We start from the raw sequence: 16637 nt of genomic DNA on the forward strand, positions 1-16637 counted from the left end.
TAATGGAAAAAAAGGCAGTTTATTGCAACACAAAACCGAACAAAACAACCACAGTTGTCTGTGTAGAAAGAACATACTGCTGGAAGGAAGCAAAAAGATAAATACAGACACTGAACAGAATGAAGAAGTAGCTGCACAGATACTGTGACAGTTTGTGGCATTTGATTACTCACGCATGAACCCAGAAAAACATTCACTCACACCCACTAATCGCACCTCATCGCATCCGTCTTTGCCAGGGTTTGCATCCAAAAGAGCTTCAAATGCAGTTTTGGTTACAGTTTGATCAAAAAAACAAAACAAAATAAATAAATAAAAGCGCACAAATCAAACACACAGGCATCGTGGGAAGAGTACCGACATTCAAATAAGGAGCAAGATGGCGAGAGGGAACTGAACTGGTGTGTTGGAGAGGATCTGGTGAGGATAATGGTTCGTGTACAAAAATCCAGTTGTATGTAGGTGGAGCTGTTGATGGTCCGGGTGGATGGAGGGAGCAGGGTTTGGTCGACGCAGCATCACCAGGCAGGCAGGCAGGCAGGCTGGGGGTTAAGTCTCGCTCGGTGGGGGTTAGGGGCTCCTAGCTGGGAGTGAGCGCTGGGCTGGGCTCCGTACTGATGTTGACCAGACACTCACTGGACTTGAGACTGGCCAGCGATTTGGAGCTCGGTAAGGAGGCCAAAGAGCCACACAGGCCCAGCATTGAAGGGGTGTTGTCTTTCCCTGGAGTGACAGAACCGAGAGAAAGAAAAAAAAAACACTAAAACTGAGCGTCCGATCATGCATAGCTGAAACTGCCCACACAGGCATCAAGGCTGCCTTTGTATGAGTGTGTGCATGTGCAGGGTGGCTGCCTGTGTGTGCAGCGGTCAGAAGAGTCCCAGAGCAGCTGCTTTGTTGTGCTGCTCCAAGCCCTGCGACAAATAAAGTTCCATCAAAATATAATCAGTATAAATTGTAATTCTGATTATTTCACACCATCTGAATTCACTGAGTTCCAAATGGGATAAAAAAAAAAAGTTGTATTAAAAAAGGAGCCGTTGTTATATATGAACTTCCATGTTTGTGTTCAGCTTGGACTGTACCACTGGCACGAGGGGAGGTAGCTCTCAAACCAGGAAGTAAAGAAGTGATGAATATCTAGTGTGATGTCATCATCAGCTGGTGGCGATCTGGGTTTAAATGAGGAGAGCCTGGTGTGTGTGTGTGTGTGTGTGTGTGTGTGTGTGTAAAAGAGAGAGAGGACAGGTATGATTCACAACTTTGGCATAGAGCTGACACGTTAAACACGGTCAGCTCACATGTACCCTTTTCACACTGAAAAAAGCGTGTCAACGTGGGTTTTTGGACCCGCGTTTGCTCGGCATTAGGGTGCATTCAAGCTTCAAGAAGACCCGGGTCTGAGCTCCCGCTGTGAGGCTGCGTGCTCGTGCTTTTCTCGCTCGTACGTCATCGCGCTGACAACGTCATCATTACACATAAACGTGCGCCGGAACACTTGAGAGGTAAACAAACGACAACATGGACGTCGCCGGGTCAAATGTTAGCGTTGTCATTGAGTGCATTGCAATGTTGTCTCTTTTGCAAAGCACACAAACTCGGGGAGGATTGGAAAATCTCCGAGTTTTTGGCTCGTCTGGAAAGGAGCCGAAGAAGCTACAGGCGAAGCCTGACAGGTGGCACACTGACAAAAATCAGGATGCGACAGCAAGGTCGTGTTAAACCTGAGACGACGCAGGTTGCCGTAGCTCACACTGAAGGCGAGCCGAGCCGAGCCGCTAAACACCCGGGTCGCTTGGCGAGTCGGTCGACGCAGGTCGAAATGCCATGTCGACCCTTTCAGAGCGCCCCAAAACCCGTGTTGACCCGCGTTTTTGGTGCAGTGTGAAAGGGGCTACAGAGTCAACTTTCAGGGAAAAGAAAAACAAATAAACAGTTTTCTCTCATTTGCTTAATTTATCATAAACATTACAAAATTCTGGAATGAAACAAGTACAGCAAAAGCATCTCTATCACTGTGGACAGACAGATCCCTGCTGAGACGGTACCTGCAGAAGTCCAGGCAGCGTCTCCGTTCTGTCTCTCATCAGTCTTCTGGGAGTCAGAATTCAGACTGACTTCAGCTGAAAGTTGCTCCAAACTGTGGAAGCTCCTCCTGGATGGACCCAGACACCACCTTAACGCTTAAAGTGTTCCCGACATTCATGACAACAAGTAAAAACCTACTGTGCGTGAAGACGTTACCTGCGGAAGAGCTTGACATCGCCCTGCTTGTTCGTGGACCACTGGTTGACAAGCGGGATGCAGAGATCTTTCGCCAGATGGGAGGAATCACACGGCATGAGGGAAGAGCTGGATGAAGCGGAGGGAACCACAGATTCAGTTCAGTATCTTTTTTTTTGTACGTTTGAAGATTCAATATCCAACAATGGAGAGCAGCCACACCAGTAAATCTATCCCTATAAAAGGTGTCATTTCCTGTAACACAAAATGTGTGGCCTGACTCATCACCTTACACTGAAAAGACAGGCAGAGAATTAAAAACTGGCGCTGCAGCTCCATCAGGTGAGTGGCATGTTTCTGGCCTTGGTGGATGCTGGCTATGGTGATCAGCTACATCTCTTCGTGTATAACTGGGGTTCTCACAAGGCCTCAGCTGAACCCTCACTAGAGCTCTCGAGCCTGCGTGGGCAGGGCCCTTCCTCCTCAACAACACCGAGCTAAACGTTACAAACGGCTCTAAGGACAGAACCTCTGTGGCGAGTTCAAAAAATCCATCATCTGCTTCTCACAGTTGAGCCTGCAGCTCCAGCACGATGGCCTCCAGCTCCTTCTTCTCCTGCTGACTCTGGACCGCCAGCTCCTCCACCTTGGCTCTCAGACGCTTGTTCTCAGTCTCCACGTTCTTCAGCTGCGACTCACGAAGGCGCACCAGCTCCTCCAGGTAACCCTGTGAGTGTACCGGCTCACGGTGACGAGCAAGAACTAAAACAAGGAATATTTCTGTGCGAGGGGTCCTTGTCAATCACCTTCTGGGCGTAGACGATCTTGAACCTCTGTTCCATTTTGCGGCACTTGTTGCTCCAGCTCTCCTCGTCGGTCACCAGAGGGATGTAAGGATGCTCGGGGACGCTCTCCTCGCTGTTACTGCTGTCCACGCTGCGGCGGTCCTCGTCGTCGCTCAGATAGTCGTAGCTGCACAGCGGAGAGGCGACAGCGGTGTTCACAAGGACTCACGCTCAACGCTAAAGGCTGAGTGACAGCATGGCGTGCAGCAGTCTAACCTCTGGGTGAACTTCAGGTAGGGGGTGTAGTCGATCACAGCGGGGGATTTCCCATCCAGCGTTTCCCCCTTCAAGCAAAAGCTACATGGGAACGAAGAACATTTGCTTCAGATAATGATTTAGCTTTTAAACTGATATTGAAGAAAACAGATTTTTATAAAATACTGCAATGTGTCGTCCGTACATCAACTGAGAGACTTTACGTTGTCATCCAATATTCACCAGGAGGCGTCACAGCAAGCTAGCGGTGACGTTAGTGACAAGTAGGCCTGAGGCCAGAGAGTACAGTACTGCAGTAGATTCTGCAGGTATCTGTACTTTACCTGACCATTTATGCTTCCGACAACTTTTTTAACTTTTACTCGCCACATTTTAACGCAGGAGAAATGCACGAGAGTTTTGAGATGAATTGTCTGAAGAGAGGACGGAGGAGAGGACACTCGCCAAATGTTAAGAAGCTTGTTTGTGAGTTTTTCCAAAATCACAACTCTGAAACTGGTTCAACCTTTGATTTCTCTCGAGTATAAATACATCTACTTTTACCACTGTTTTTGATACGATTATCTGTACTTCTGTTTGTGTAGTGAACGTTTGTACTTTTGACGCCTCTGCCTTAAGCCCACAGGAAACAACGCACATCCCTCGAGAGCTGTGGCGGAACCGCCCAAGCACACCGGAGAGAAATGTATCTCCATAAACTATGAGATAAATAACTGAAGCCCCGCCCACAGATACACTCCTGCAGCGTTCTGACGTGACCTGCAGTTCTGTGCAGCTGTGAAGGGATTTCTAAATATAGAAAAGGGAGTGAAATGCCAGACTGAACTGCAAATACCAAATATTTTTGTTGATTTTTTTTCCCCCTTCACTGATGGAAGGTATCTCTTCTAACTCGTTTGGGAAAGATTACGCCGGCTGGATCTGAGGTCACCCTGGATTGTTAAAAGAAAGCCTAAGCGGCGATGTACTCTATACTATACATCATGAAATATACTGCATGTCGGCCTCACCTGAAGTCGATAGCACTCAGTCCAATCAGCATGCCGGTCAGGACGGTGGCCTCCTCTCTCAGCATAATGGCTCCATCATCATAAAACCTCCTGTCACATGAAAAAGGGATCATCATCTTGTTTAATGGTCAGGACTCTGCCCGAGGTTCAAAAGGCTCAGTCCTTAGTCTGACCTGGTTGTTCTGGTGTCCCTCAGCGCAGTCGACACGTACTCAGACAGCCGTTTCTCCATCAGCGCCACTCGAATCCACGCCCGGCCCTGCACAAGTAGACCGTCAAACGAAGTGAGCAGGAGCCTGTATTTGCTGGACACTCTCAACTCGTCCACATGCTACAAGCGGTCTTGCCTTGGCTCGTGACGTGCTGATGTTCTCTATGTTTTCTATACTGGCGATGCAGTTGTTCTGCACCTTGCTGCACGCCAGACGGATGTACTCCCAGAAACTGCGCTGTCCATCTGAGCTGAACCAGCTTCCTGAACCTGCACGGACACAACATCTCTGAATCTGCAGTTTTAACAGGCAGCTATGGCAACAGTGCAAGTGTATGATCAATTTGGTTTTGGGCCATTTTGTTTCCATGGTGAATGTCTCTTGTTGGATATATTTAGGAGACTTCTGGAGTTGTATGTTGAAGTCTTGGCTGTCTCACATTGTTGTTGTATGTTACCTGTTGTGTTACCTTTGAAGCGGTGGCTGAGGATGTGCTCCAAAATGGCAGCAAAGTTGATAAACTCCTCAGCTGAATCATCTATGGGCTCAGCTGTATACTTTTCTAAGAGAGTCTTTACAGAGAATCTGAAATAGAAGCCGACAAAGAAGCATAGATGAGAAAAAAATACAAGAAAGCGGAATGGGGATTAAAAAAAAATCTACTGCATTTATTCTGAGCTTTCAGTTGGTTGTAAGATGCACAAGCCAATGAAACGCCGCCATGTACAAACAGACAAATGTAGTACTGTATGTGAAGCCAGGAACAATGGTGGGGGAGGGGAGAGCTTTTTCTTTTTTTTTTTGGGAACCACGCCATCTTATCACACTGAGGTCACCCCAATTGTTTTGTGTACTGCACAATGTAACCCTTCAATTCTTTGGCAGTGTTATCATGAAAACAATACAATTAACCCCCTGTCCTCTCAGCCTTTGTGCATACTGGGTGTCCAGGTCGCTTTAGGTCTGAGGGGCCGACCAGCATCAAAGAATGATCAAATAATTCCCTCCCCCTCATCTGTACATGGTAGTTGGATCTATTTAGGGCAGCTGCCGCTTTAGTTTGGCTTTGAATCTCACACGTTCACCCTGCTGCACCACAAAGGGGCAGCTATGCAGCGTGCATGTTAGGGTCGGGCATTCAGGCACGGGCTCTGGCTGACAGCCTCCGCTTCGATGGGCAACACTAGCATCACCGAGGGCAAGACTGCCCTGGCAGTGGGAAACACCTCCATAGCCAGGGGGAAAACTACTGTCTCCTTAGGAAACTCCTCCATCTTCAGGGGAGTGACCACCACCTCCATGGGAGACTCCACCATCCAAAGGCAAAAGACGACAGTGGCTCTGGGACGGGCCAGCTTCAGCCGGGGAACCACAACCACCTCCTTCCGCAAAGCGTTAACATCCAAGCGCAGGAACACCTAGATGGACAAGACCCCAGGAGCAAGGAATAAGACACCTAAACCAGCCAAACAGTCCAAAAAAGACTCAAACAATGAGTGGAAAACCACATTCCTGTCAAGCAAGACCTCCTTCACCAAAGGCAGGGTCTCGATCCTGAGGACTAAGTACGCCATCTCCTGGGGTAAATCTGCCATCTCTTGGAGCAGAACCACCATAACTTTGGGAAAAACCGGTGTGGCAGTGGGAAAAACCTCTGTCACACGAGGGGAGACCACCAGCTCTCTCACAACTCTGACCTTCACACATGGGACCAAGTCGGTTACTGTGGTCAAAACCACCCTCATCAGGGGCAAAGAAACCCACAGCAACATCTACTGGAATTTTCATACATGACTCCTGCACATTCTCTCAAAAGCCAAGGATATGTTAATCTGGTCAGAGTTAGCAGGTCAGTAATATTACTAGTTAATAAAAAAACAACAACAACAAAAAACCCAAACAGCTGCTGTGATACATGCGAGTTGTAGGTCGTTGGAGCGATTGTGTAATTAGAATGTGCTAAGTGAGTTGCAGATCTGATAGGTTTGCATTCAAGGATGAGATTTTTTCCAAAGCCATGCTGAGTACTAAACTCATGGTGTGTAAATATGACGGTGATGATGCTTCATGGTGAGTTGACTTGATAGGGAGGTGTAGAGTGAAACAGACGTGTGATGTATGTGTTGGCTTTTTATCGGCACCCTTGTCCTGTATCATGTACAGTCGTCTTCGTCGCTGGTAGAAATGCGGTATTGCTGAGCAAGCTGGTGAGGATGGTCGATATTATGAAATCTGCCTGCACTTTCATAACGTTGCTGCCAAATGTTCAACAGCAAACTCAGTTTTGGTCTGTAAAAGTTGGTGTAACAGTGCTGATAAAAGTAACCTACCTAAACACTGCTTGGCTTGATTGGTTTGTACATAGAACTCACGTTTAATGGCGCATAATTATACAATCTGAATGACATAAAATGAAGACAAATTGCTGTAATGACTTTCAGACTCAACCCAGATGGATGATAAAATCCAACTGATGGAGCCACATCCATACTTCAAATGGCGGGAGAACGCAAAAAAACGGAGGACGCCTCAAACACATTCAGCCTTCCTCTTTTCTAAACCTTCCACATATGGTATTTACATTATACACAGGGGCAATGTCTTAGAATCAGAGGCGATAGGGAACAATGGCGTAGATTAAAGTGATGTCACCACAGATTGTCCCCTTCGCAACAATGTGTCCTTCAACCGTCCGGTGCCGTTGTGGCATTGGGACAATCGCTCAACTGTGCAAGTCCACCCAGATAAGCTGTGGCCACCTACGGCTGCCTCTGTCCATTCAGAGGGACACATGGGTGGTATGTGGCCTTCCAGAGCCCACGTCTACCAGCTCAACGAAGGCATTATGCGACACGGGGGTCGCGTTATCCACGCTTAGCATTCTAGTCTGCTCTGGATCATAGCTGATGTTACTAGGACCCCCGAGGGCTTGCAGAGCAGGGCGTGCTGCATGAGCGTGCGATGCTTAGCGTCGAGTGAGCCCCAAACCCCTCCATTGATTCTGGGTCAGGAAGACGAGCTTCTCCTCAATGGGCAACACCAGTTTCACCGAGGGGAAGACGGCCTTAACCCTGGGCAACACCAGCATCAAGAGGGGGAAGACCAAGCTTGCCTTGGGGAATTCCTCCATCTCCAGGGGCAGGAGCCAAACATCACTGGGGTCTTCCACCATCACCAGCGGGAAGACCAAGATCTCGCTGGGTGGCGCCTCCTTCAGCAGAGGCACCACCACCACTTCGTTTCGGAAGGCCATCCTACCCAAACGCAAGACGCTCTAGGTGAGAAGGTACCTCATTGCGGGGTGGGGGGACTGGCACAAAATGTCACAAGAAAACAGCACCATTACAGGGAACATACGGACGCCACTACAGCATCTGCACAAGGTCGACTCCAACCAGCAAAAACTGGATTAAATTTACTTGTGGAACTTTGACTTGTTTGGCCACACCGGATCTGTCAAGGAAACAGGTCAGTGGTGTCTTAATGCTGTTTGCACTTCCAGCTTCGACCAAGTAGGTCAGTTGAGGCCTATAAAGGTACGACAGACCTCTCTGGAGTGTTGGCCGTCTTTCATGCCACCAGATCTTCTTGGCATGGGGTTATTTTGCTGATAACAACACAAATACTGAATGCAGTGTTAGGGATTTGCTATCATTTTACAAGATCAACTTGATAGACCCTTGATATAATTTGGCGAGAGGCACCGCACCACGAAGACACTTGAAAATGCACGATTCTGTGTAAAATCGGTGACAAAAAGTTCACAGCAGTCCAACAAAAAGTCAAAACGGTCAAGCATTCTGTCATGCAGAAACCCAGCACCAGAAATAACAATGAACTCAAGTAACCCCTCATGATGTTCCAAGAATTTGGAAACCCCGGTAGTCCCCAGGGTGCAGTTTGGGAACCACCGAGTTCAGCTCTGATAGCCTCGTTGACCTTGCTGAGCTGCAGCATTATCACTCGCCCCAACCCTAAAGAACATTACAGCAGAATGTAAATCACGGAGGCCTTTGACCTGAAGGGGAATGGCTAGCGTGCCTCATATGCAAATGATAGAGTGGAATAGCAACATGCTCTTGGTACGATTTGACACTGAAAAACAACCGCAGGGCCTTCTGACAAGCTTCTTTTGTGCCCCCTCTCACTCAGCCTGGATAGGCGCCAAGCCCACTCTCAGCTTTCTTTAAATGCCCCCTTGTTCTCCTCCCTCACCCCGCTACTGTACTTACAAGTGTGTTTGATCTGCAGCACTGCCTAGCATAACCGAAACCCCATTCACCAGCACTAAACCCAAGCTTCACACTAATTCTCTGCGCTTCCATTTTTCCTCACTCCCCAATAAATACTCCCCTGACTCCTTTCTTTTTTCTCCTTCTTTCTGTCTCTTTTTAGTCTTGGCATAAGCAGCAGGATCAGATGACACAGGCAACTCCTCACCGGCCACAGCTTTGTCTTTGGTGTATTTATCATCCTGGACTGCCGGAGGAGACGTTCTGTCCTGTTCTGGATCCAGCCAAGGAATTTTACGCCTTGTACTCTGATGAATATTTGACAGAGTGATAATTTGGGTCGAAGCCAAGTAGAGTACAAGATGTTACTACAGTAGGGCGTGTCTCTCGCTCTCTCCCACCCCCCTGTGAAAAAATGTCTAGGCAAAGTGTTTTGTGGTCTGAGGAGGTGTAGAGGGATCAGAGGACAAGATGGATGAGAGGGATAATGGGCTGAGAAGCAGTGAGAGTGAATCGGATGTTTGAACCCGACAGGGGGTTAAAAAGAGGAGGGGTGTCACCGTGGAACTGGCGGTGAGGGAAGATGCCCCATTTTGCAGTCAGTCAGCTGGAGCTCCACATATTTGAGGTTGTAGGTTAAAAAAAAAAAAAAAAGATACGGGCGTTGATGTCTTCTTTGAACAACAATACAAGAACCCCAAAATGCCCACACTGCTGATTAAGTCCCGAAACAGCATTTTTTTTCTTGGCAGCTTCCCAAATCTTCCTAGTGCTGCTAGCTTAGCTAGTAGCAACTAGCAATGTTGTTTGTGGAGTCAGAGATTGTTTAGACCCAAGACAAACCACTTAAGAGTCATTTCCTGTGTCTGTGTCACATGGGTTTCTACAGTGTCCCCCCGCTTTAGGAGACTAGCAGCGTCTACTAAGGTGAAGTGGACGTGAGCACAAATTTTTGCCTCCCTGAAGTCATGACAATGGATATTTGACTCATTTTTCACAAAACAAATATCTTACAAAGATTCTGACGTTAGAAATGCATTTCCCAGAAAACCAACCAGGAAGAAATTCACCTGACTGTCTCAGCAACAGACTCTTAAGAGAGTTGACAAGGCATCTCCTCACTTAGCTCCAAACTGGTGCAAGGCCTGGCTGACCTTCTCTCTACTGTAGAGCCGAACCGGCGGTCTGGGTTCACCCGTGCCGCCCAGAAATCTAAGGGGATCCATCCACCAAACACCTCCAAACAAGGTGTGTGTATGGGGGGGGGGGGTTGGCGAGAGAGGTGACCACGCCCACTTAGGAGACCACTTCATCGTGCTGGTGCAGCATGGAGTGAAGTGTCTGTCATCCAGACTTTTTGGCCATGAGGCTGGGATTTGGAACAAAAACAAGAATTTCAAAATAAAGGCTTGCATGAAATTCTAGAGCAGTGTTTTCAATTATCTTGATATTTTGATCCAGACTGATGTACTGAATGATTACACCCTTAAAACATGAGTGTCCTTGGGGGAGGTGCAAGAGAACTACAAAATATTGCTCCAATTATGCTGTTGTCTCCTCAGATTCCTGAAAATTTGAAAAAGGTTACATTTGTTGCGAAATGCTGCAACTTACAACATGGGAATAAATATTTGTTTTTACTACAGTAGAGAAAGTGTTACTCCCTGGACGAGATATCACGCCTCCACTACAACACAACAAACCAACCTCCCAGTTCCTTTTATTCACAGGAAGCAGCTCGGAGGGTAACACCTTCCCTGTGACCTGCGGAGTCTCATTCTTCTCGTTTGTTTTCTTAGGTTCACCGCATCCACTTCAACACGGTTTCTCCAGCCGCCGATGAAGACGTTAAGATGTTAGCGAGAATAAACTGACACAAATGAGATGTGAACAGCAGTGCAGCATGAGGCCTGTACAAAAAAACAAAACAAAAAAAGACCTGTGATCGCCACCATTTAGTGACATTCAGCTCAGATGAGTGCAAAAAAAACCTGAGTTTTCTGTCAAGATGAAACCTGTTGCTAGTGGCAACAGCACAGAGACAAGATTAATGCCAACACGCCTGTTCTTCACAGCCACTGAAACTGAACTGTTGTGGCTTTCTGAGGCGGTTTGGGCTGTGAGATCATGACGTCCAGCCGTTTCTCTGCTATTCTCGGTTTAATCCATCAGTGACCTTGTCGACCTGGCGTTCAGGCCTCATGCAGACACTGTTGCCCGTGGTGGTGCACGGCTCTGAGCAGGGTTTCTTACGCGATGAACTGCTGTACAAACGTGTCTCCAATGGCCCATAGGATGCCATATGAAGTAAAATAGTTTGAACAGGACTGTGACGCCTGTTTCTTTTGTAACGCTCCTACAAAGTCTTTCAGGAGCATCTTGACCCTGAAAACAAAACGCCCCCCCCTTCCTGAAGTCCCAGAACCTTCCCCACTCCACTGTTGGGAATGTTTATCTGTGTGTGTGCTGATTGTATGTTAATAAGGGAAGAAGACAGGGAAGACATGATGTATACACACGTATTTTGGGGAAATAAAGGCTTGGCTCTGTGTCTTAACGGATTACTAATGTCAGCTTAGCTAGCAAGGCAGGTTCAAGCTGCGGAGGCTGCACCTACACAATGCCCCGCCTCCTCTCATGCACATCCACCTGATTCAGCGCCATCACACAACTCGTGGACTACTTGAATCAACTCTGACCAGAAAGGCATCGAGGTAACGACATCAAAGATGGTCAGAGACGCGCCGGGATGCCCCGACGAAGCTGCCCTCCAACTGAACCTGCTCGTTCTGTTCATTACAGGCAGGAGAGGAACTGTAGGGAACACTGATGCAAAGCTCTTAGAGATTTATTTCCGTCTTGTCCAGCGTGTTTGTCATTAAAACGCTTACACGATTAAATCGGCCTCAGAAGGGTCGGGCCGAACTGAGAGCAAACGTCTTATTTGTGCACCTGCTAATCCCTCTCAGAGTCCACTGTGTGAACTTCTATTTATTTGCAGACATGCTCCAAGTGATGTTGTGTGTTTTGCTTCCATGTTTGTATCACTAAAATACTGCAGGAACGTTGGAGATTAAGATACTGGAATAAAACAGGCTTGATTGTGTGTTCATTTCAGAGTCTGAATGTTGTCTTTGTTGTTTTTGTGGTGGATTTTTCTTAAATTTCACACCGGGGCTCGTGTCAGGTGTGTATCAGGGGATGAACCTTGTGATTTTGAAATGTGACCAATTCTTGAGCTCCTCCTGAGTCAGGGAGAGACCAATCAGATATCAGGGTTGACTTTAAGGAAAACGTTTTTGGGAGATACGTTTATTTGCCATCCTTTGGTCGACGGAACAGAACTAGGAACTGCAGGTTTAGGAAGCTGAGCCAAGATAAAGGCATGCTAACTCATCCCATCCGTTACCATTCATTGTGCTAAGCTAACCAGCGTGAATCTCAGCCCCCGAATCTAGCACACAGTCCAGGAGGGTCGATTACTGTGGGGGGGGGGGGGGGGGGTGGACATCAAGAGCACTGACCTCAAGGTTTACTACAAATTTATTAAACAGAACAACTTTGCTGCCATCGTACAACTCAACACACAAAGAGATCAGCCACTCGCACAACCTGTGGTGCAATTTAAGTCACGTATCGTTTTGAGCTGCAGAAGAAGAGGACGCAAACCTCCAAAAGAAAGGACAGCATGGATAATAAACGGACGACAGAACATGGAGAGTTTTGTAAAACTCGGGAAGGTTCTCGCGATATTTATAGATTCACTTCAAATTTCTGTTTCCACTCAAATTTCTTAAACAGGCAAAGAGCTGGACTCCAAATAAATGTACCTCCCAAAACGTCTGCGAGTTCCTTATAATAAACACTGATACCAGGTCAGCTGATGCCCCAAACCCAACCAAGCTGGAGGTAAGGGGGGGGTGGGGGGCTTCTGAGACCTGGACTGTGAGCATCAACATGACGTCATTGTAAAGGTAACCACACTACTCTCCCCAGTAAGATCTGATCGCAGATATGCTGGATGATGGAGGTGGGTGGGTGAGGGGGTGGGGTGTCCCAAACGCCCTTGTCCCGTGCAGGCACCAAACCTCCTGCAGATGGAACAGGAAACACGCGCACCTGCCCGCGACCCTGGCCTCCACATCCACGACACCGCGGTTCTGTGCTGTTTGGTTTTGTTGACTCGACATCCAGGCTGCTGATCCCGCGTGGGGGCGGGGGCAGCAGCATCCAGGGCGCGGATCAGCACGTCGGCGGTGTCGTGACATACCTGCAGACCGTGATGAGGTTCTTTCTCTCCACACCGACGCTCCGAGCAGACGCCTTCTTCGATGTCAGACCCAGAGCCATGGCTGTGTGAAGGCAGCCCGACTCCATCCAGCGGCGGCGGCGGCCCCGGGGCCAAGACCCTTCCCGGCGCGGGCCCAGTGTCCTACAAACAGCCGCCGTCCTCTGCGGGGAACCGCGGATGCTTCTGCTGCTGCTGGAGGACAAGATGACCGAGTCAAGTTAGAACAAGCGTGAATGTTTCACATCCGGCCTCAGATTTCAAAATAAAACAACAACATAGCACGTCGTGAATCTTTTTTTTTTTTTTTTACTGAAAACGAATGATGATTATGTGCATAAAACCTTTAGAATAAGACAAAATGGGTAAGAGAGATGCATAACAAATGGCAGCGAATAGAAATCAAATGATTAAATAAAGATGACCAACATTAAAGATAAAGCAAATTGCAGACAGACAGAAGATACGTAAAAATGTTTATAACATATAAATTAAGAAGGGTAGGATGCAGATGGCCTTACCGAAATTGTATTTCCCAGGCCTCCGGGACGCCAGAGGGCGCTGCAGCTCAGAACCAGTATTGACAAAACTAAGTCCAAGATGGCGGAATCTGAGGAGCCTAAAGCGGGTCCTTGCACTTTTCTGTTCAAAAAGTCCACCAAGAAATTTTCAGGGCGAAAGAGAAGAGCAAGTGACAGCGATAAAGGTAGCAGCTACGAATTTAATATCGAAGGTTGTGGGTCGTGTGTCTCTTCTACGCTGGTAACGACGCGGCTTTGTCATTGAAACTACAAGCTAGGTAGCAAGTGTGTCTTCATCCAGGAGATTTAAATGATGGAAAGATGATATAAACTCTACAAATGGGGAAGTTCGGTGTTTTGTGCCTGCTATAGAACCCCATTTACCCACCCGTGACGCGTTCCAGATTCCTCGAAACGCGGAACTCTGCCAGAATGTCCGGGACTCTGCACCTTCTGTCCTGTCTTAATGGCCTTTGAAAGAACAACTGAGAGCTGTCCAGGTTTCCTGTCTGTCCTTCGCTGGAAGTGCAGCGCCTTGACTTCACGATCTTATTTTTTTCAGATGGAAACAGTGAGGAAGAGCAGAGTTCTGTGGTCAGGAGACAAAAGAAAGACACTCGGCTCAACCCCATGATCCAGAAGGTTCCATTACATTGATCGTGATATGATTATTAATCCTGTCTGAAGCCTTGTGTGCCTCAATCTCTCCTCTCGTTTTTGCCCAGACAAAGAAAGTGGAGAAAGACACAGTTTCTTCCAGTGAGAGTGAAGAGGACAAAGAGGAGAAGATCACGGTCTCCTACAAGTCCTCACGGTCAGCAGTGAGTGGATTTCTGTATTATGGGGACCTCATTCAAAGGCCACTGTCCACGTGTTTTATTGTTAACCACTTCAGGGCTGTCTTTAAGCCCTTCAAGTGGTCTCGTCAGGAACCAGGAGTTACAAATCCCCGTCAGGCTTTGCTCTTTAACGTCAGCGCTGATGTCATTCTGAACCATTTTCTCTTTTTTCCAACTGAACTGGAAACAAATACGGCAACACTGACGCACGCAAGGTGTCGCGAGGCAATCAGAGACTCCTGAGGGAACTTCCTTTTCTTCAGTGTAGTTTTGTGAAACGTCTCATGGTACATTTATACAGAGAAAAGGCTTTCAAGCATTTAATGGGGTCATATAACAAATAATTGAGGGATAAACAAAGTCAACAGTTCATCTTCTGCACAAGGGGAGATTCAGTTTCACTCCATATGTGAAATTCAGCTGGAAGTTTTTCCAAAATATCAAGTTTGGTGGTTTCCGTCCTTTTAGTAAACTGGGCTGCCCAAAGTGGGGCCCGGCGTCAGATTAAGCTCGCCGTCAGGCTCGATCGTGACCTTTGAGGGAGTAGAGCTCCACAGGCTCCTCCCACAAGAGCGTGTCACGAACAAGGCCCGGTGTCTTGGCTTGACGTAAATCTTTCTTGCTCTAGTCTCACAATGGTGTCCCACACAGAAACCGGAGGGGCCGGAGGACATGGGTGCGACGGCTACCTACCAGCTGGACACAGAGAGGGACAAGGATGCTCAGGCCATCTTTGAGAGGAGCCAGATAATCCAGGAGGTACAGGATGACCCCTCATGTCTGAAAACTCATAAGCTTGTTCCCTGATCATTTATTAGTTGCTATATATCTGCAATCGATATTATTGATCCATTGTCTGTTTGAGTTCTCCCGGAACTCTGTAAACTCTTGGACATGTCACAAATCAAGAACAAGACGCAAGTACGCCAATAAAAGCCCGTAATACCTGGTTCACCTGAGATCAACTTAGACAAAGCTCTTCAGGTGTTGCATCAAACCAGAGTTTGTCGTCAGTTTAGGTTGAACCCTGATATAATTTTGACATACATCTCAGGTTAATTCTCATGTGAAATGAACATTTTCCTCAAACGACAATGGAAAATACTGGAAATGTATGGATCCGATTCAAGGCCTTTCCACAGGTTTCCAGCAGCCGTTGGAGCCCTGAGATGAACGTGCAGTCATGAAGGTCTCCGTCCTGGTAACTTGTCCACTGGTGTCTGACTTTCCTCCTCCACCAGGAGCTGACGGGTAAAGAGGATGACAAAATCTACCGAGGCATCAACAACTACCAGAAGTTCATCAAACCCAAGGACACCACCATGGGGAACGCCTCCTCGGGCATGGTCAGGTGAGTCGTCAGAACCGTCAGAGGCCTCCTCGTTCTAATGAACAGTGTTAATGTGTAAGCTGTTCACAGGAAAGGACCAATCAGAGCTCCTGAACACCTGAGAGCCACAGTCAGGTGGGACTATCAGCCTGACATCTGCAAAGACTACAAGGAAACTGGTTTCTGTGGTTTTGGAGGTAAATGAGATTAACATCCTTCAAAAACATCGAAGTGGGACCTTCTCTGTCTTGACCTTTCACGTCAGTGTTCTTCTCTTCCACTATCAGACAGCTGCAAGTTCCTTCACGACAGATCGGACTACAAACATGGCTGGCAGATTGAAAGAGAACTGGAGGAGGGCAGATACGGAGCTAACGGTGAGTTCAGGTCGGCTGTCGTCTCTGAATCCCTCCGTGATTTCATCACTGTTGGCCAATCACGTGCTCTCCCCTAGATGATGAGAACTACGAGGTGAGCAGCGATGAGGAGGATTTTCCCTTCAAGTGTTTCATCTGCAAGAATTCCTTCAAGAATCCCATCATCACCAAGTAAACTTCTGCTTGCTCTTCACACCTGCTGAAACCCAGTTGCAGTTCCTCTTAGGAGGAAATCATCGTCCCCAGAGTCAGACAAGAAGACAGGTGCTCTTCTCTCCGAGACCCACGCTAGTTAGCTTAGCACAACCAATAGTAGTGAATGGGAAGTGTTAGCGTACCTCTGTCAATAATCAACACATACACTTTTCTCAAACTGGCTTCTGTTCTGGATTGTGTGTAATGTTTGCCATGAAATTATTTAAAACAGAGACATTACAGATTTAGAATCCGATGGCCGGAACTACTTTCCTGATTGGGTGCAGTGATTTAATGAAGCATATTAAACTCTGGCCAGCAAAAGAAAACGTCAGTAGATTATCAGACG

The 16637-nt window shown here is 47.5% G+C and overlaps 3 protein-coding genes and 1 long non-coding RNA gene across 12 annotated transcripts in view; 3 read left to right on the forward strand and 1 right to left on the reverse strand.

Annotated features, from left to right (window-relative positions):
• rundc3aa (RUN domain containing 3Aa) lies at positions 1-14150 on the reverse strand. 5 transcript variants are annotated; one of them, XM_086185587.1, is made up of 12 exons: positions 13548-14150; positions 13009-13221; positions 4964-5091; positions 4642-4775; positions 4468-4553; positions 4295-4384; positions 3285-3365; positions 3030-3195; positions 2793-2950; positions 2245-2352; positions 2049-2152; positions 1-723 (listed from the first exon to the last, which is right to left on the reverse strand). In XM_086185587.1, the coding sequence occupies exons 2-12, from the start codon at positions 13113-13115 to the stop codon at positions 581-583; spliced, it is 1305 nt and encodes a 434-aa protein (XP_086041713.1). In that variant the 5' UTR covers positions 13116-13221; positions 13548-14150; the 3' UTR covers positions 1-580. The 5 variants fall into 5 exon arrangements, with proteins under 5 accessions (XP_086041713.1, XP_086041710.1, XP_086041714.1 ...); XM_086185584.1 differs by having other exon boundaries at positions 2049-2155; positions 13548-14147; XM_086185588.1 differs by having other exon boundaries at positions 2049-2155; positions 4976-5091; positions 13548-14145.
• On the forward strand, positions 5475-11855 carry zwi (zwilling). Of its 2 annotated transcripts, XM_086185597.1 has the most exons (3): positions 5475-6355; positions 8902-9986; positions 10538-11855. In XM_086185597.1, exon 1 carries the CDS (start codon positions 5680-5682, stop codon positions 5926-5928), a length of 249 nt encoding a protein of 82 aa, XP_086041723.1. In that variant the 5' UTR covers positions 5475-5679; the 3' UTR covers positions 5929-6355; positions 8902-9986; positions 10538-11855. The 2 variants fall into 2 exon arrangements, with proteins under 2 accessions (XP_086041723.1, XP_086041724.1); XM_086185598.1 differs by lacking the exon at positions 8902-9986.
• LOC147244671 (uncharacterized) lies at positions 6362-11855 on the forward strand. Of its 4 annotated transcripts, none has more exons than XR_015110139.1 (3): positions 6362-7974; positions 8902-9986; positions 10538-11855. It is a non-coding gene; the product is annotated as an uncharacterized LOC147244671 (long non-coding RNA). The 4 variants fall into 4 exon arrangements; XR_015110142.1 differs by having other exon boundaries at positions 6362-7784; XR_015110140.1 differs by lacking the exon at positions 8902-9986.
• Positions 13564-16637, forward strand: part of rnf113a (ring finger protein 113A) — a 3761-nt gene continuing 687 nt past the window's right edge. The window contains exons 1-8 of the mRNA XM_086185595.1: positions 13564-13732; positions 14110-14189; positions 14273-14368; positions 15038-15145; positions 15628-15737; positions 15807-15913; positions 16004-16093; positions 16171-16264. Coding sequence (XP_086041721.1) covers positions 13627-13732; positions 14110-14189; positions 14273-14368; positions 15038-15145; positions 15628-15737; positions 15807-15913; positions 16004-16093; positions 16171-16264 — 791 coding nt within the window. The 5' untranslated portion in view covers positions 13564-13626. The remainder of the gene's footprint in view (positions 13733-14109; positions 14190-14272; positions 14369-15037; positions 15146-15627; positions 15738-15806; positions 15914-16003; positions 16094-16170; positions 16265-16637) is intronic.

This window comes from Aulostomus chinensis, chromosome 18 (genome assembly GCF_037954235.1).
Source record: "Aulostomus chinensis isolate RoL2024-O1b breed Wild chromosome 18, RoL_Achi_v1.0, whole genome shotgun sequence".
In the NCBI taxonomy this organism is placed as follows: Eukaryota; Metazoa; Chordata; class Actinopteri; order Syngnathiformes; family Aulostomidae; genus Aulostomus; species Aulostomus chinensis.

Bases quoted from the DNA above. Each gene is read 5' to 3' on its own strand.
- zwi (XM_086185597.1), top strand. From the start codon at position 5,680: ATGGGCAACACTAGCATCACCGAGGGCAAGACTGCCCTGGCAGTGGGA.
- rundc3aa (XM_086185584.1), bottom strand. From the start codon at position 13,115: ATGGAGTCGGGCTGCCTTCACACAGCCATGGCTCTGGGTCTGACATCG. The intron at 3,366-4,294 runs GTGAGGCCGACA...GTTCCCATGTAG, and splicing joins CTGAGTGCTATCGACTTCAG to CTTTTGCTTGAAGGGGGAAA. The intron at 2,156-2,244 runs GTAACGTCTTCA...GGGTCCATCCAG, and splicing joins GATGTCAAGCTCTTCCGCAG to GAGGAGCTTCCACAGTTTGG.